This window comes from the organism of the source record quoted next, unplaced genomic scaffold, assembly GCF_019419815.1.
Source record: "Pyrus x bretschneideri cultivar Hongxiangsu unplaced genomic scaffold, Pyrus_bretschneideri_v1 Contig25, whole genome shotgun sequence".
Classification (NCBI taxonomy): domain Eukaryota; kingdom Viridiplantae; phylum Streptophyta; class Magnoliopsida; order Rosales; family Rosaceae; genus Pyrus; species Pyrus x bretschneideri.
This window is the reverse complement of record NW_025999557.1, coordinates 5,521,601-5,540,445: the sequence shown is the minus strand read 5'-3', so window position 1 is coordinate 5,540,445 and position 18,845 is coordinate 5,521,601. Positions and strand designations below refer to the sequence as shown.

At 39.5% G+C, this 18,845-nt stretch overlaps 4 protein-coding genes and 1 pseudogene across 8 annotated transcripts; 1 reads left to right on the top strand and 4 right to left on the bottom strand.

Moving 5' to 3' along the window:
* Positions 1–1,360: 1,360 nt before the first annotated feature.
* LOC103940412 (uncharacterized protein At5g01610-like) lies at positions 1,361–2,115 on the bottom strand. Its single transcript, XM_009350529.3, has one exon. The coding sequence runs from the start codon at positions 2,007–2,009 to the stop codon at positions 1,503–1,505; it is 507 nt and encodes a 168-aa protein (XP_009348804.2). The 5' UTR covers positions 2,010–2,115; the 3' UTR covers positions 1,361–1,502.
* Positions 2,116–3,231: 1,116 nt separating this feature from the next.
* LOC125478514 lies at positions 3,232–4,893 on the bottom strand (annotated as a pseudogene).
* Positions 4,894–6,630: 1,737 nt separating this feature from the next.
* On the bottom strand, positions 6,631–10,756 carry LOC103928391 (exocyst complex component SEC15B-like). 5 transcript variants are annotated; one of them, XR_007259377.1, is made up of 3 exons: positions 8,182–10,756; positions 7,449–7,553; positions 6,631–7,095 (listed from the first exon to the last, which is right to left on the bottom strand). XR_007259377.1 is itself a non-coding variant. In XM_048586765.1 (2 exons), the coding sequence occupies exon 1, from the start codon at positions 10,597–10,599 to the stop codon at positions 8,197–8,199; it is 2,403 nt and encodes an 800-aa protein (XP_048442722.1). In that variant the 5' UTR covers positions 10,600–10,756; the 3' UTR covers positions 7,150–7,553; positions 8,182–8,196. The 5 variants fall into 5 exon arrangements, 1 of the variants encoding a protein (XP_048442722.1); XR_007259375.1 differs by having other exon boundaries at positions 8,206–10,756; XR_007259378.1 differs by lacking the exon at positions 6,631–7,095 and adding an exon at positions 7,150–7,381 and having other exon boundaries at positions 7,480–7,553.
* A 1,636-nt stretch (positions 10,757–12,392) lies between these two features.
* On the top strand, positions 12,393–14,291 carry LOC125478554 (60S ribosomal protein L18-2-like). Its single transcript, XM_048586812.1, has 4 exons — positions 12,393–12,534; positions 12,655–12,744; positions 12,858–13,169; positions 13,945–14,291. Exons 1-4 carry the CDS (start codon positions 12,532–12,534, stop codon positions 14,101–14,103), a joined length of 564 nt encoding a protein of 187 aa, XP_048442769.1. The 5' UTR covers positions 12,393–12,531; the 3' UTR covers positions 14,104–14,291.
* A 500-nt stretch (positions 14,292–14,791) lies between these two features.
* LOC103928395 (epoxide hydrolase A-like) lies at positions 14,792–17,016 on the bottom strand. The gene is made up of 3 exons (XM_009337432.3): positions 16,537–17,016; positions 15,343–15,581; positions 14,792–15,262 (listed from the first exon to the last, which is right to left on the bottom strand). The coding sequence occupies exons 1-3, from the start codon at positions 16,999–17,001 to the stop codon at positions 15,016–15,018; spliced, it is 951 nt and encodes a 316-aa protein (XP_009335707.2). The 5' UTR covers positions 17,002–17,016; the 3' UTR covers positions 14,792–15,015.
* Positions 17,017–18,845: the final 1,829 nt, after the last annotated feature.

The following is an 18,845-nucleotide window of genomic DNA, read 5'->3' as shown; positions in this document are numbered from 1 at the left end:
ATCCTACCAAATAAATTTTTAAAGCCTAAAACTTGAAAATTGTTTTTGAGTTTTAAAAGTTGGATTTAATTAGAGTACCAAACAAACTCTAATTGATATCCCAGGTTTTCAATCCTTTTGACCTATTTGTCTGTTTGGAAATTCGACAAGCGACACAATTCTTTGGTATATACATGAAGTTTTAAACTATACATCTTTCACCTGCAAAATCTATGCTTAAGGCCACTGACATCTACCCAATCTTAATCCGAATTCTAAATTTTCCCAACTTCCTTTGCAGTTACGACCATTGCCCCGAAATCTAACTATAACACAGTGCAGATTTCCTCGGGGTTGGGGTACATGTGTCATGGGGCATTTCCTTCCTAAACGTTTCTTACACCTTGAGCAAACAAACGCTAAGCTAACATTGATAAGATACGAGAAGGTAAGGGTTAGCTCGGCATAAGAGGCAACTAAGTACAAAAACTATGTCGAACTGGGAACTAAAAGATTTTTAAGGGTATTGAACCTGAATTCCTTATTCTCGAAAACCAAAATAAGAACTTCCTCGAGCATTTCAGACGATAGATACGCAGCGTTTTGTCAGCTAAGCCACTGAGTTCACCTCTAATAGTAACTGCAAATAACAATCTCAGTCTAAAGTATTCAACACCCTTGAAGGTCCAGTTTCTATATGCGCATTGCATGATCAATACAAACTTGAGGTAGATAATAGTACAAGCATATTGTAATCTGCGCATTACATCCCACGGACTCTAAGTCCGTAATGCATACCTAAACCTAATCTGAAACCTCAAACTCTCAAGCAGAGTACTATTCAACGCGCCTTCTCCGTCTCCACCTAACTCACATTTCCAAAACTATCCATCCACACAGTAAACTACAATAAAGAAACATGAATCAAACATTCCCTACTAACATGAAATCTACGAACGTGCATGAAAATCCGGTTACTAGACAACTTGTCTCCTGAATTTGAATGCTAAGAAAGTATAAGAATTGCAACCGAAAGAACAACAGCAAGCAATGCATTACTTGTTTTGGCCTAAACCATATTGCATAAAGCTCGAACAATCAAGATACAAGCTTTTAGCTTTCTACAATCCACCATAACCGCCATATGCATAATCGGTACAACGCCATTATGACCTAAATTAATCTAACATGGGTGGTGCTATCCGCACACCCCTTTTTCACCTCCACACACCCTCTCAAATTCCGGCTGTCACGTCGAATGAATTGAAGAAGAAGCATAACCGAAACATGTCAGAACATAAAACCTAAATGAACTGAATTGAATACCACTATCCTATCATAAAACATCTAATTTTCCACAACAAAACATGCCACAAACGCATAAAACAAAAATTATTTCTGCATAAATGAAAATTATTGAAAGCATTAAATCCATAATCTTTAAGAAATCAAGGTGTGAACAAACACTACCTATAATTCCGAATCCCTAAAACCCTCCCTCCTCCGCAGCCCCAAGTCCCAATTCAAATCGAAGAAACAAGAGGCATTTTAATCTTCCTTACTTGTCCGCCATTGACGCAATCCAACCCGCAGCCGCACTGCGGGCACTCATAGAAATTGTCGATCGAAAACGCCGCCGACGCGATCCCCACCGAGAACTCGAGGTTGTCGCCGCTCCGGGTGACCTCAACGATGTTGAGCCACAGGAACAGGACCTTGACGCTCACCCCGGTCAGCGAGGAGAGCTTGTTCTGGGAGATCGTGCCGGTAATAGTGGACTTGTAATTGAGCTGGTACGACCCTTCCAGCGAGAAGCGGCAGGAGCCGTTCAGATACGCGCGGAATTTTCCGTTGCCGTCGAGCTCGTATCCGGTGACGCCCTTCGGGAGCAGACCCATCGGAAAGTTAAAGTCTTCGATTGCGTCGTACACAGACCGCGATTCGCCGCCGTTGGCAGCGGCAGAGAGAGTTGGTGACGTGGAGAACGTTGATAGGAGGACGATGACGGCAATAATTCCTGTGCGTGACATGATGTTTTTCTCCCGATTTTTTTTTCACTCTCCGAAATTTTGTTTTGTTGTTATTTTTTTCCGGGAGAATATTTGGTACAGAGAGTGGGTTGGTGTGGGTTGACTTACGGCGGTGGAGAACACGATTTTCGTTAAAGTTCTTTTGGAATAAGAAAAATTAATGAAAATAATTTGAAAATTTTTATTTTTAATAATAAAAAAAATAAAAGGTAAAGTAAATAGTACCAATATTGATTTTTTAATATAAAAATATGATTTTTTTGTTAAAATAAACAGTACTACAAGCTTTTCGTTAAAGTTCTCTTAGGTGGCAAACCACGTGGTGACTACTGCGGTGTCATAGCAGTTACAAGGACCCGACATCATGTGGCCCATTGGGCTTTTTTGCCCAACCACTTTTTCTGCACGTTGATTACCCCTTTTTTTCCCTTTCTTTTTTCTTTATCGTGTTTTTTCCCAACCATTTGCAACAACCATTCAAACAAGTATATTCCTCATTTGAAGTGTTTTCAAATTGATTAAAAATATTTGCAGAAAGCACGTCAAATGCTTTTCAAGGTTTGCATATTTACCAAGGATTGGTTACAAAAACATTTTGACCTAAAACGTTTCTTTCCATTTGAAAAACACTTCAAAACAAACTCATAATCTATTTGCAGTTGAATTGAACAACTTTTTGTTTTAAGAGTTACACTACTTGAGATTGTAATTGTTTTATCTAAAATTAAAAAAAATTATGTAGATTAGAGTTTCATAAGTCATACAAAGAAGCAAATAATATTCACTAACAAATGATATCATAGCATTTATTCTCAAATCATGTTTAATCAAAGCATAAAACCGAAATTTAGGCACTAAAAAGCTAAAGATTGACTTAAAAGTGCGGACACCAAATTCTTAATCTTTCTTTTCCCGTTGACACAATCGAAACCGCAACCACAGGTCGGACTCTCATCGAAATTACTGACCGGAAAGTTTGCGGAGCCGATGCCGACCGAGAATTCTAGCTCATCGTCGTCACGAGTCACGGTGGTAATGCTCAGCCACAGAAAGAGCACCTTAACTTGGATGCCACTCAAGCTTGAGATCTTGTCAGTCTTTATCACACCCTTTATGGTGGACTTGTACTTCAACTTATACGAGTCGATGGTAAATGTACAAGTGCTATTCAAGTAGACTGAGAACTTACCTGTCGAGTTGTCCAGCTTGTAGCTCAGTACGCCTTTGGGGAGAATGCCGACCGGGAAGTCGTACTCCTCGAGGGCTTCGTAAACCGTCAGCTCATCGGCGGCGAAGGATGACGGAATTGAGATGGAGATCAGAAAGAAGAGAATTAGGCTTGGTAGCAGTGTTGCCTTTGGAGACATGGTTTGATGAAGTGTTTGACTGTTTGGTTATGCCGCCTGTAATATATAGAGAAAATATTGAAAGGCAAAACCAAGAGCATTCCATCTACTTCGTTTGTGCATGTATATTGCACGATAGTCCAACAAACATTCTTGCATACAACAAAGCCACTCTCTTATTAATAGAAGACTTGGTACAAAATTGAGCGCACTAGCGTTATAGGATTTATTGGTGGAGCCATGAAGGAACCACGATATAGTCCTAAGCCCATCCTAACATTTTTTTTCACGCAGAAAAGTTTAGAGCTATACATGCTTATGATTTTCAAGGTTTTTAGTTTAATTTCTTTCTTTCTTCAGGTTTGATTTGAGATTGATGACTCTCAGGTGTCAACCAATCTGGTGCCTATTAGCTTTAAGGAGGAAGGAGAGAGGAAGAAAGTTAGAGAGGGTTCATGTTTAGGTTTATGAAAGATGATGGTGGTAGGTTGGTCACCACATGTCAAATTATTAAGATTAGGATAACATTTCAGATCGAGATATTTGGACCCTTTCTAGACTAAAATATTGGTTCCGCCATTGCTAGGATTCATACAAATAGTGGCGAGGGCAAGTCTTCCTACACGGCTCTCAGTTCTAGACTAGATCAAACTGACCCCATTTAAAATAGAATAAAATTTAGTTATAGTTGTACAATCGAAATTTGGAGAGAGAATTCAAACAAAAGATGTCAGATGCAAGAGAAAACGTTATTAGCTGCTTGAGCTACAAACTCTTTGCTCTCATACATCAATAAGTTAATATGTATTCAAGCATTAAACCAGTATACTGTAGATGAACATCATTTAAAGCATGCTGAAACATTTGACGGCCAATTAACGAAACATCTACATAGAGCTAGCTCTACTCTTACAAGCAAATCCACACCCGCACTGCGGACTCTCGTCAAAGTTGTCGATGGAGAAGTCCGCCGAAGCAATCCCCACGGAGAATCGTAGTTCCTCGCCATCGCGAACCACTTCGACAATGTTGAGCCAAAAGAAGAGTACCTTAACACTGACGCCCTTCAAATCTTTGAGCCTGTCCTTGGACAAAACACCAGTTATGGTGGATTTGTACCTGAGCTGGTAAGAATTTTCAATGGAGAAGCTGCAAGTTCCGTCAAAATACGCCTTGAAATTGCCAGACTCTGTCTAATTCGTACCCTGTCACTCCTTTAGGAAGAAGGCCGATCGGGAAGTCGTATTCTTGAAGCACCTTATAGGCTGATGGCCCGTCGTCGCCGTAGGCGAAGGACGATGAGAGAACAACCAAAAGTACGGCGACGGGTAACACCGACGACAGAGCCATGAGTTCCAGATCGAAGCTTTCTTGCAGCTTTTTTTTTGTTTTTTTTTTGGTAGAAGAAGTGAGCTATTTATCGATATTGAGCGTGGGAGAATGCCATTCGTAAGTTTTGCTTGTCACCATTCTCATCAATGGTTTTCAATGCACGACGTTTATCCTTTTGTCGTGTAAAGTGTGGTTGTCGTAAATTCCGGAAAAGGATCCTTTTCTTGGAGGTCCAAAAGATCTTATAATTATGTCCGTTCATCGTAATATAAATAGTACTTAACAAAAATTGACTATACAATATACAATAAACGAACATAATTACAACATTTCTCAAATTCCTAGAAAAAGAATCAGACAAGAATCATTTTCCGTAAATTTCACCCTACTCTTGAGCTGCGCTTTTCCTAAAGCCTACATGGTGCCACGTAGGGGTTGGTTGGGAGATCATTCTTGTCTAGATCATGTGTACGACTAATACACCATAATCAGCGGTATGGGTGACAATGTTCGGTTTGGAGAATAAATGCTATTTTCATTTCCATGATTATGAAAATTAGCAATATTTATAATGCAAATTAATTATCGGGATTACCAATAATCATAGCTATAGAGTAACGAATTTTTCATTAGTTCACGATTATATCTGTCTTCGTCAATGCAAAATAATTATTCGTTTCACTAAAACATTATAATTTAATAGCTACTAACCCAGTTATTAGCTAATTACATAAAAAACATAACCATAATTCCTTGAGATGTTCATGATAAGTCACATATGATAGCAAATTAAGGCAAGTTAGTCCTGTGAAAAAAAAAGAAAAAGGATGACAAAATGGATTCATCATAGGTTCACGAATATATTTATCTTCGTCAATGAAAAATAATTAATTGTTTAACTAACACATTATAATTTAATAGCTACTAACCTCGTTATTAGATATCCACATCTAGATCATCAAAAACATAATAATACTTTCTTGAGATGTTCATGATAAGCCACATATGATAGCAAATTAAGGCAAATTAGTTCTATAAAAAAAAATGATGACAAAAGCAAATATTTGTGAACATTAAATTATATATACTATATGGTTTGAATGTGGAGACCGTTATAGATCAAGAACTCCTATAACCATGTTAAAAACCGTAACCAAATAATATTCATAGTTTTTTCCATATCTTGAATTTTTATCCCTGTATCTGTCTATTCAGACAACCATTCACAATTATCGAGTTTAACTGGTTGAATTGCCATCCCTAACTATCACTCCGGCACACTTCTGCATTTCTGTCCCACACCCGTAAAGCACCCATACTTGCTCAATAGGATTGGATTTATCGACATTTGGAAAATAAAGACAGGATTGGCTTTCATAAAGCACCCATAGTTGGAGAAATTTTTAGTTGTGACAGGAACACAAGTGGTACATCACGTGTTATAATAGGAGTGGTGAGAAATTTTATTTTTAAGTTATTAACTTTTTAGCACACATTTCCCAGAATTTGTATAATGACACGTAATGTATCACCCTGTGTACCGGTCATATTGAAAAATCTCTCCCCATGCTTGCTCAATAGGATTGAAAGTTAGGGGTGGAAAGTGTAACATCTATGCAGACGCATGCATGGTTGTCAGCATAGAGTGATTGGGGAGAGTACATTTTTGCTCACAATTCTTAGTAGCAATGCCATCACTCTCAAGTAGTAGTAATGTTCACCACCTTATTTATAATTGTTGGATAGTTTAAAATTTAAGATTTGTCCATCTATTTACTACTCAAATTTCGAAATTTAAACTTATCTAACGGTGATAAAATAGACCGATGAGTATCACCATCACTTGACGATGGTGAGCAAAGATATTCCCAATTGGCAAAATCTCACACATAATGCTTTCTTATCAGTCAATTCATCAATTGGAGGGAGAAAGCGTGACGGTGTTGGAGATAAAAATCGCCCTTAAGGTTGTAAAATGGACTCGTTTTAGCATCGGTGTATCCTACAAGTGATATAGAGTGGTAGACATCACCAGCACTTAAAAGTGGTGAACAAAAATACTCCTGACAAAACCTCACACGTAATGTTTTCTTATCAGTCAGTTCATCATTTAGAGGGAGAGAGCGACTGCGATGGAGATTAAAATCGGCCTCAAGGATGTAAAATGGGCTCGTCTGAGCATCAGTGTATCCTCCAAGTACTCCGGTTTTGTTCACAAAATCCCAGTGGCGCAACGCCGTCGACTCTTCAGACGATCAAAAGATTCGGGATCAAGCGAAGAACGGCACTAATGAACACATTCAACACGGTAGAACCATACAACTCCTCATTCAAGAACTCGATTGTTATCGATCACTCTCATGCGAGAGTGAGAATCTACCAAATCCTTGTAACCGAAAAACAAAAGGCCGTATCACATTAAAACTAAGAAAGTTTGGGAACCGGTCTTTACAACAGTGAACTGAAATTAACAAGAAGCTCTACGATAAAGAAAATAGCATCGTCGACATAGTTCCGGTTCCATTTTAGAACCGATAGAAAATGTTAGATGACGGCAAAATCGTAAAACAAAGACTAAAGCAAGGCAGTTCAAGCAACTAAAAAGCATCGATATCACGACTATTTGTCAGTGTAGATTCTTAGTCATGGTGAGCAGAAACAAGAATTTGAAAGCACTATAGACATCTCGCAGTCAAAAAACCGGTCGGCGTAGATAACCAACTATCTGAAAACTAAGAGAAAAGGAGCCCTTGAAACTTACAAACATAGATGGCAGCGATTTATAATTTTTCCCGTGACAAAAGTCACCGCTGTTGCTGGATCTTCTAACCTCTCAAAGCACTCATCCTTTGAGAAATTATGCCATCTGCAAATAATATGTAGCAGGAAGAAAATCTTGACATAAGATCCAGCAACAAAAAAAATCATCTCAAATGTAAGCATTGAAGCAGAACCGTATCAGTTTAAGAGTTAAACGAGACTAGCTCTAGCGGTAAGTGGAACAGTTAAAATCACAAGGTGATAGTTTATCCTATGGGCGTCCATATGTCGATATAAGCTAAAATTTACATCAGGATACGAGCATACAGCATGATTTAGGTCCAAGACTCATGAGATTCACATCCTAATTCAAATAAGGAGGGTATATATATTACATCAACAGAGCCGATAACAAGTAGTACTTGAAGGAATTGGGTTCCATGGAAAAGGGAGAAATCTTTCTTGTTGTCTGCCCCAAAACATTTCAATTTTTTTTCATAGATATAATGCAAATCTTAAACCGCTTCAAGAAAAGAAAGCAATACAACAACAAATGAGTAACTACGAGCCTGATACATACAGAAGAATCTTTGCATGTCCCATGATATATTCCGAAGACAACAATTGGCATCCGCAAATAACAAAGTTAGCAACAAACAAAAAATGAAATAATTTCAATCACAATCAACAAGGGAAATTGTAGGGGAGGGGGAAAGGACAAGGATCATACGTACAACTATATAACAAAATCAACTCACATCCTTGAGTCTTTTAATCAATGCATCTAGAGATTTCTTCTGGGGGTTCTGCCTGCTTCCCCGGCTACCAAAGGTTCCAAATCGCCGCTCTGAAGGATCCCTCAACTTTTCTGAAATAAGCACTACTTTTCTGTAGTCCAAGGTATTGTAACTCCTCTCCCTGATTACTGGATTAAGAAAATTCTCTGGATGATTGCTTAAGAGTAAGTTAACTAATTGCCTCGACTCAGCAAGTGCTGTTTTCAACTGATTTGCTTCCTCGTCTGAGAGTAGAGGAGCTTGATTATCTGCAAAAGATTCCAGCAATCGAATATCCACATCAATGCTCATAATTGCATGTATGGTAAACCTCTTAACTGTGTCCCCAAGTAAAGCCCCTATTATCTTCTCCGATATGTGAGAAAGGACATCTTGCAAAACTCGTTTGAGAACCTGAGGAGGCAATATTTGCTGAGCAGTGGAAACCAGAGTTTCCAAATAAATGATCACCTCATTCACATATTCATTCCCATTCGGCCAAGGCTCATCGGCCATCCAGTTCACATTCTCAATCAACGTCAAGAACCCATCCACTTTTTGTTTAAGCAACCCAGAGAGCGTGTCTTCTGCTGCATCACGGGCTTTGCATAGCGGAAACTGCCTCCGCCCCCTCTCTACCATTCTCAAGGGCACTCCAGAAAGCTGAGCAGCATGTCGGAAGAAGAAATCACAAGCTCGCTCCATGACAGCCATATTAGCGGCTACTTGCATTGCCTGGGAGACCCCATGGATAGATGTACTGATAAGCTTCAAAAGAGCCCCATCCAAATCCTCACTCAACAACCTATCCAAATACTTCTTCACAACAACAAAGAAATCAAGCTGACCGCCATACGACATGAAACTCACAGAATCCTCAATAAAAGACCTAACAATGCGGCAACAATCAGGCACTGTCGAACTAAATGGTGCAACATATGGAAAAGCCGGTATGATATCAGACGTCTGTATCTGAAACGAAAGAACATTCATGGAATACTCATATTCTTTCTTCATCAACATCTGATCGAATTTATCAGCGGAAAGAGCTTCAGCAATCTGTTTACGACAATCTGACAACAACAGCTCATGGTACTTATCCCTATGTTTGCTCAGAACATCAAGCAACGGGTCAACCAAATATCCATACCGACGCAATGTCACACCTAACAAGCTCACATAGTCCTTAATCAACAGCAAGTGGTTAGCAGTTTGCATCCTAGAAAACTGATCCTCTAAAACAGAACACATTTTACTCACAGCAGTTTCCCACAAATTATCAACCTCTAATTTCGAAATCAAACCGCCACTAGTCCTCACAATTCGATCCTCCACGATGAAAAATCCGGCGATTTGCGCAAAGAAAGTTTGATGCGATTCAAGAAACGGAGTCATGGAAGATACCTGAAAGTCAGAGGTGAGCTGAAGCTTTCGATTCTCGAAGTAATATTGCTTGAATCGCTCTTCAAGCCCCAGAGTCTGGTTTATATGATAGGCTCTGTACAAGGGAGTCAAATCAAATCCACCTCCGCCATTATAACTATCATCTCCAACCCCACCGCCGCCGAGTCCGTCGTCATCGTCCTCCTCCAAAGCGTAAACAGTGTCTCTGAGGCTAAGGCGGCTCTGCTCCTCAGCTTGCCGCTGCTTGATTCTCAGATCCTCTTCCCGCTGCCTCGCCGACGAAGCTTGACCAATCGCCAATTGACCGAGGTTCCGACTCACCACGCGGATCTCCACCAGCCAATCGCCGAACTCCTTACTGACCTTCCGTTCGATGTGCCACCGAATCTCTGGAATCTTCTTCTCCAGCATCCGCTTGAGCGTAGACGACGGCGTTTTGTCCAGGAACTCGGACTCGATTGTGTCGACGCACTTGAGCGCCATGTAGAAGTTGCTGCTGGAGATATGGTGATTCGATCGGGAGCAGAGCTCCATCAAACGAATACAATTCCGGACAGATTCAAGCGCGAGGTTGACGTTTCGGGATACGTTTCGGGCTTCGACGAAGGCGTCGAGGGAGGAGAGAAGAGGGAGGCCGACGGACTGGAGCTTGGCGTTGGAATCGGAGAGGGAAGACTTGAGAGAATCGACGTCGGAGAGGAGAGATCGAAGGTCGTCGACAGCGAGGATGAAGTCTTGGTAGTGGGCCTTGCAGACCTCCTCGATTTCGGACTCCTTGGATCGGGAGAAGTGGCGGAGGTGCTGGAGCAGCGTCTCGGGCTTCCCGGAAGTGAAGGCCTTGCGGACGAATGGTCCCACATCCTCGCCGTTGCAGATGGCGGAGGAGAGGAGCAGCTGGTCGAGCTTTTCAGCCGAGTCGCCGTTTTCCGCGGCGGACGGAGCCACTTTCCGCCGAGACTTCGTGGGCAGCATCGTGGCGATGAGAGAGAACAGGGCGCGGAGAGGATTTAGGAAAAATGGAAGAGAGAGAAAGAGAGACGGGGTCGTTACATGGACATTTGGGGATTTTTTTTGTTGTTTGACGGAAATACCACCGGGAACGAGGGAAATATACGTATGAAGGTCAAGGCAGGAAGGTGCGGGTGTTTGAAGATTGATGTGGGTAGTTTGGTAATTAGGAATTATGGTAACATTCAACGGCGGTTCTGACAGAGCAGTGTCCGATGACTGACGTGGTAATAGAGTGGACTAAGGTGACCAGAGGGACGACAGTGAGAAAAACTCTAGTGTTAACCGTTAAACAGCGCTGATTTAAATTTTTAGTAGTAAGATCAAATAAATTAAGAATATTAAATGATAAAAATTAATAAAAACGTACGAAGAATAAAAATAAATGTGTAGATAACATCAACTTTGTTTAATAAGGAATAATTCTATTATGTTTCACATATTTTATACTTTAAGTATTTGATCATTAAATTTTTTATAAAAAACTTCCGAGTATTTGAAACCTTGAATCATATATTGTACAACTACCGATAATTATCATTCAATATTGTAAGCAAAAAGGAAGAAACTCGTGTCGAATAGTGAAATAATGGTTTATATGCTATACATTGTTTTGCGACACATTTAAAGTTATTTATGATTTTTGTTACGAATTATAATGTAAAAATACAGGAAGTTGGAGATCGAACTTTGATTTAAAGAACAATATAAATAGGACATACATGTTGCTCTAATCGAATGAGTAAGGGTAATTGCATTGCATTGGTAACTTGGTATAAATTTGGCACGTGCCACTGCCAGCTATGGAAGTGGTGGCAGGTAGGGCCACATGTGATCAGATTGGCCCATGATGTATGAATGATTAAGTTACTCTTTGGTATAAATATAGGATTGCCTGAGTTGGTAAGGTTTTCTGTTTTGAGTTCTCTTATTAGTAATTCTTGTTAGTGCGCGATTTGTAAATACTTACGTAAATTTATATCGTAGCTGTAGTTAGGTGTGAGATCATTTCAACTCGAAATTGTAGGTATATCCTAACATTGGTGGTGAGATTAACAATCTCCTTCAAAACTTTTTGTTACAAAAATAAAAAAATAAAATATAAGGTTGGTTGGGTTTCGTTGGTTGGATTAGGTTGGATCGGGTCACTTGGATTAAAACAAACACCTGCATGTTTTATGGTATTTGGCGTCCCTAATTTTACATGAAATTTATAAACCATGATTATAAGTGTCTTGGTTGCGTGGTATATTTCCTATCGTCATATTTTATCAAACAATTTTTTGTATTTATATGAATATTTTGTGTTACTTATAATGATAAAAAAAGAAGCTGAAACGTGGTTGTGAGTCTTCTCGACTTCTAAACTGGTGGACTATCGTGGCTTGGGCAGCTGGTTCCTTTTGTAAAAGAAAAGAAAATTTTGTTGTTATATGCATTTTACATATAGTGAATTACACGACACGTTCTGAGTTTGATTCTTAACGCTGGTAAATCACACGATGATGGTCAAAAGAAGGTTGAAATGCCTTTAGCTTCCAAAAAGATAAACTACCGTGACGAAATCATGAACTGCTCTTATCTTTTGTTAAGTTTCACCATCTCTCACTAGTTGGACAAATCCGAAGAACTATAGTACCAAACAAACATGAAATAAAATTCCATGGTAACAAAAGTGATTAAAAAACATTAATAAAAGAAATGAAAATTACATATGGGCTCGTGGGCTTGAAGAACAATAAAACCAAACAAAGCCCAAAAACCCTCGACAACTGAATAGGAAATGCCCCATTTATACATAAAAACCTAAACACAACACCATGTTCGGCTTTCCCTGCAAACAAACCCTACAACCCTCCGCCTCTCTGCCTCAAGAGCATCAAAGGAGCAGCCGTAATGGTAATCTCTCCCTCCAAACCCTAACGCCGCCGTCTCCATTTCCTCCAACTCCGTCCTCTCTCTCTCTCTCTCTCTCTCTCTCTCTCTAACTCCCTCTCCTCCTCATGTCTGTATTCGCAGGGTATCGATTTGGTCGCCGGTGGCAAGAGCAAGAAGACCAAACGGACAGCCCCAAAGTCCGACGATATCTACCTCAAGCTCCTCGTCAAGGTCCTCCCTCGAATCCAAATGTTTCTGGGTTTTTGTTACTGATTGCGTTCATGTTTCCGAATTGTTTTGTTTTTTTTTTTGTGGGTTTTATGTTGTCGGATCTTTGTTTTCAGCTGTATCGGTTTCTGGTGAGGAGGACCGGCAGCAAGTTCAATGCCGTGATTCTGAAGAGGTTGTTCATGAGCAAGGTGAACAAGGCCCCTCTGTCCCTTTCCCGATTGATTAAGTACATGGCCGGAAAGGAGGGTAAGATTGCTGTGGTGGTCGGGACTGTGACCGACGACATTCGGGTTTACGAAGTTCCTTGTTTGAAAGTGACCGCTCTCAGGTTCACCGAGACCGCCAGGGCTCGGATTGAGAAGGCCGGCGGCGAGTGCTTGACTTTCGACCAGCTGGCTCTCAGAGCTCCTCTTGGCCAGAACACGGTATGTTGATTTTTTAGTTGCATTTGATTTTCCATACATGTGAATTGCAATCTCTAGGAGTTTGTGTTGGTTGTTGAAATGACTTGAGAATTCGTGATTCGGTTTATCTTGGTTTCTAGTGTTTTAGTTGGAATTGAATGCTTGATTAAGCTCTTTTGCGTATAAGCGTGCACGAAAAACTTGCCTTGAAGTCGAATCTATTGGAAAGTAGCATAATCTTGTAGTCTTTTAGTCATAAGCAATTTGAAATCGTGTTAGTGCCAGCATCGAACAATGGGTATATGTTTCAAACCTCTAGTAAATGTATGTTTCTGGGTTCAGAAATGGGTGCGTTTGTGTTTGGGGCCGTGCCCTTATTAGTAAGGGATATGTTATGATGGCAACCATATTGTGGTAGATAGTTTACCGGAGCTTTGATTAGTGGTCGTCGTGTAGTGGACTGTTTCATGGTGATGAGAATCATGAAATACGTGCCCCCGTGTGTAGGAAGCATATGGTAGTGAAGTGAAATAGAATGTGCAAGAGAGTGGTGTGTATAATTTTGAGCCATGAGCAGTACTTTTGGTTTAATTATATGCTTGTGGAATTTGCGAATTTGTTCCAATGTATTCTAACATTGCAAATCTGCAAGAGTATTTTGTTTTGTAAAACGAGACTCATTCCCTTAGGCCGTTCCATGTTCTAATAGATCTGTTCCTATTGATACTTTTTGGTTCAAAGGAGTTTGTGAATAATAGAGTTACGTTGATTGATAAATGTTAATCTTTTTCGGCAGATTCTTCTTAGAGGACCTAAGAATGCTCGTGAAGCTGTGAAGCATTTTGGACCTGCTCCTGGTGTTCCACACAGCCACACCAAACCCTATGTGCGATCAAAGGGCAGGAAGTTCGAGAAGGCCAGAGGAAAAAGAAACAGCAAGGGTTTCCGTGTTTAAGCATGAGTTATCTCCTTATTCTCAGTCGTGTTTTCTTCACTTTTTGTGTTTGATGAACTCTTATGCTATCGATAGCTTACCTTCATCTATATTTCGTTATGTCCACGACTTTTTTAGCTTCGAGAGGAAGATATTTAGATGTTTGAAGGAGATGTTTCGATTTTGTTGAATTCGATTTTGGTTCTCAACCGTGCTTGATTACTATTTTTCGTATGGCAACTACCATATTCGAAATTACAGATAAAACAATGCTGGAATGCAGTCTTGGTTCTTCATTGTTTCTCTTCTTAAAAAGCAGAGAACAAATGAGGAAGCAGGCTCGGATTCAGCGGGGAAATTTTTTCTGTAATCTTCTACATATCTAACCAAAAGAAAACTAATGAAAAGAGCTTTTCGTTAGTGAACAATATCGTGGACTTTTCGTTAAAACTCTCATTATACAATGCTTATTAGGGCCGTGTTGACATGAAAAAAATAACCTCCGGCGTGAAGTATATCCTACCTTGCCCCCTATCATCGACAATGACGATGAATTTCTTTCCATTGGATCCCTAGATTGGCTCCGTCTTGATCAGGCTGTGTTTCTGGCACATTGAAAAATCTCTTTGTAATTGCTATGAATGATGAGAGGGTAAGGTAGGTGCCCTAGCAGTCCGATTAGCGTAACAGAAAAATAAGGACAGAAGCATAATTGAATACAGACCAAGCTCTTTATTTTCATTTTTACATGATGGGGATGATTATTACAGAACCAGCAAACCCGAAGGACGAAATTATTCGAGATAAGGAGCACAACACCATAAGGTCGCACCATATTTCAGACATCATCACGCCTACCCTGTAATTGCATAGAAGTAACTGCAAAGCGAAACAAACTGCAGGAAGCCGGCTCGCTGATCTAGCTAACAGAAATCAGAACTTCTTTATGAAGTCATACACATGCTGACTGACTTCGTCGGGCTTCTCCTGGGCAATGAAGTGAGCTGCATTTTCCATCACAACCACCTCTTGCAAAAATGGCACATCCCTTTTGAAGCCACCTTTATGTATGTAGTCCTGGACGCCTGGGATATTATAGGTGATGTCCAGCTCGCCCACGATAAACTTAACCGGTACCTTGATTTGTAGCCCTGTCCATGGTCCCGTAAGCTCCCAGGTTCTGCAACAACGAAGAACGGTCTAAGATCATGCTTCTGATAAATCAAAGAGAATTCAAAGGGGTATGTGGTATGTACATACAAGTTCAAAGCTCGATAGTAATTCAATCCTCCAGTAAATCCCGACTTGCTGAACTTGCTGACAATATAGCTAAGATCCTCTTCTGTCAGCCAAGCGGGCAAGGTTACTGGAGCAGCCCAAGATTTTACTCCTCGGTCCTTAGGTATGCATGGAGGTTTTGGACTGCGGCTGGAAAGAAAACGTTTCATGACCGCTGCAGCACCAATGCTATCAAAATCTTTTTCAATCTCTCCAGGTTCCTATAACACAAACAACAAATTTTCAACAAAATCAGGAAGAAACAAACTTTGATATATTCAGTCCTTCACATTAACAGGGATTACAATTTAGTCCCGATGGGTCAGATTAATTAATCTGCAACTGTCTTTAGTTGATGGATTTTCAGCATTGAAAACACTCCAAAACATGAATATATGAATTGGCTATGATAACGCAATATTCTAATTTAAAGTAATCTAAACCACAGGAAGAGGGATTTAAACTCGTTTCCATTGGGAGCACATCCGCCAATGTCTGCAAACCAAGATCATATGTCAAAACAACAGCAATCAGTAATTCTGGTTGCCTACGCAATACTAACTACAGTAAACTGCATATAACATCAAAATTACACTATAAAGGGTGACCCCAAGTCAACGAGGCTCCCTGCCTTGCGAAGGTCAGGAGGAACGTCTATCATGCACAGCCCTACCCTTGCTTTGCACTGCAAAAAGGCTGTTTCCACGACTCGAACATGTGACCTTTATGAGCCTCCAAAAGTTATACTATACAGGAAAATGCAGGGATTTGACTATCTCCGTATGAAATCAAACAATTTTAGAACTTTACCATGTTTAAGCCCTCACATTAATGGAATATGAACATGGAAAAAGATAACCAAAAACAGCAAAACTAGCAAAACTTCATCTTTTCGTATATGAAATAAAGGCAATTGGAATCTGACCAAATTAATATTATCTGCTAAATCGCAAAAAGATTTGCTGCTTGGCATTCCGGTCGGAGGTATTCCCTCCCCTGTAAGTGACAGGTATTAGTTTTGACTTTCGTGAGCTGGATAACTGACGGATTGTGTAACTTAGTCCAAATCCTTCGCCTTGGTGTGTAAATATATAGTTGAATAAAATAATTCGCAAAAGATTTAAAAATTTCAGATCAGATCGAAGCAGAAACTAAAAATGAATGGAGTTTGATTACCTGAAACCTGCAAATGTAATAATCATCGCCAAACAATGCCCTGAAACCATCGACGGGCTTCCTCTTTGGATTCCTGGGACTGAAAGCCACGCTCATGTTGACCAAGGCTTTCACCCGGTCGGGCCGGAACAGGCAGAACCACCAGGCCATGACGGCGCCCCAGTCGTGGGCAACCAGGAATACTTGGTCAATACCCAGATGGTCAAGCAGCCCGATGAGGTCTCCGACTATGTGCATGGCCGTGTAGGACGTCGGGGACGGCGGCGCGTCGGTGTCACCAAAGCCTCGGAGGTCGGGGGCTATGCAGCGGTAGCCCAAGGAGGAGAGGGAGAGAAGCTGGTGGCGCCAGGAGTACCAGAGCTCCGGGAATCCGTGAAGGAAGAGCACCGGTGGGCCTGCTCCGATTGAAGCTACGTGCATGTTTATGCCGTTTGTGCGCACCGTCGTGTGCTCGATTTTCTCCATTGACTCTGGGTGTGTGGCGGCTCTCTGTTCTGTTGGTATACAAAGATATACAAATATATGCTTATATAGCAGTCGTATGACGTTTTGCTTCGTTTTATGAGAGGGACGGGTATTTAGATGTTGTCACTTACCCTTCCATTTCAGAAAGCGAATCAAAACGTATCAAAACGTCGCACGTTTGTTAATAAATTGGTGTTCACACTTTTTTTAAGAAAATTAATAAAAAAGATTTGAAAACTTTGAGTTTTAAAGATAAGAACAAAATAAAGAAAAAAGTGAATATCATCAGAATTGACTTTTTAGTGTAAAAATATGATTTTTTTTGTTAAAGTGAACAGTACTGTGAACTTTTCGTTAAAACTCTTTTCTTTTTATCTTTTATACACATTTATTAACTTTTATTCATATTTTTTATCATTATGTCTAACAAGTTAGGAATGAGCGTAATAAAGTAAGGATAGTTTTGTTCACACATTTTTTTTTACTTTTAATACGTACTTTTTAATTTTTATTCATTGTTGCAAAGATTAAGTATGGTAATTGCACATAGAACAAACAACATCTATTTCTCGATGAAGTTCTGCACAATTTGGTTAATTTAGAAGTAAGCTTGAACTTACTTTGAAGTCTTTGATTTTCTTTAAGAGTAATGTTATTCTTACCATATTATTATACCATAATTTCTATATTATCTTATGTGACAACTTAGTTAAACATGTCACATCTTTAGTTTTAGTTTTATTATTACTATAATTAACACACTTATTCTTTTTTTTTAAATAATAATTAAAACATCCTAATTAGAATTGATTAGGGGCTGGTTTGGTATTGCTGTGCTTTGAAAAAAAGTTGCTTCTGCTGTGATGTGAGAATAAGCAGCTGTGAAATAAAGCACCAGAGTGTTTGGTAAACTTTTTTGTAAAAGTGCTTTTGAAAAAAAAAGCAGTATTAGAGTGTTTGGTAAACTTTTATGTAAAACAGATGTGAAAAAAAGCTGTTTTTTCAAAGCTAAGTTTTGCAGCTTCTTGTTTTTGGCTTTTTTTCATCCAAAACTGTGAAAAAAAGCTGAAGCTGAGTGTTTACGAAACACAAAAACAGCTCCCAGCTTTTTTTGATAGCAGCTTTTTTCAGAATCACCTCAGTACCAAACCAGGTCTAGGTCTGACCCTTCGTTTTCCACTCCATCTCCTTTCTCCCTCTCACCCCAATCTCCTCCCTCCTTCCTCTTCAGCCTCCTGCAACCTCCATTTTTTTGTCAAAATTTATTTGGTTTCTAACTGATCGTATTTGTTTTCCTTTTTATTGTCATAAAATAAGGGTTAGCTAATCGTTTTATTGAACAATGACTTTATAAGCATCTTTAAAAATTTGATGAAGGAGTCAAAAGGAACAAGTTTTCTATCAGATTTAAGGTTATGGGGTCACTGTTCTTGAAAAATACTCAAATTTATGCTGCAGTTGCTCGCCAATTATTGAAATTAATTATGCTTTTTTTTTTTTTTTTTTTTTTTACTTTCGCAATTGGCCCTTTGTTTGTTTGTTTTTTTTTTTTTTTTTTTTTTTTAAATGTTCTTTCTATTTGTTCTGGAAAAGAGGAGGAAGGAGGATGAAGAAGCACAAGACAATTAGAGGAACTTTAAGGAGTGAGGACGAGATTGGGATGACGAAAAGAGTATTTGAGGACGACTAGATGAGGGATGCAAGAATATGAAAATTGACTTGTTTTAATTCAATCTAATATCTGTTTCTGAACAAAAACTAATTAAAATTAATAAAATTTATATGGAAATCCAAGTATACTGTAATTAAGTGAGGTGGCATGTCTAACTCAGCTGCCACATAAT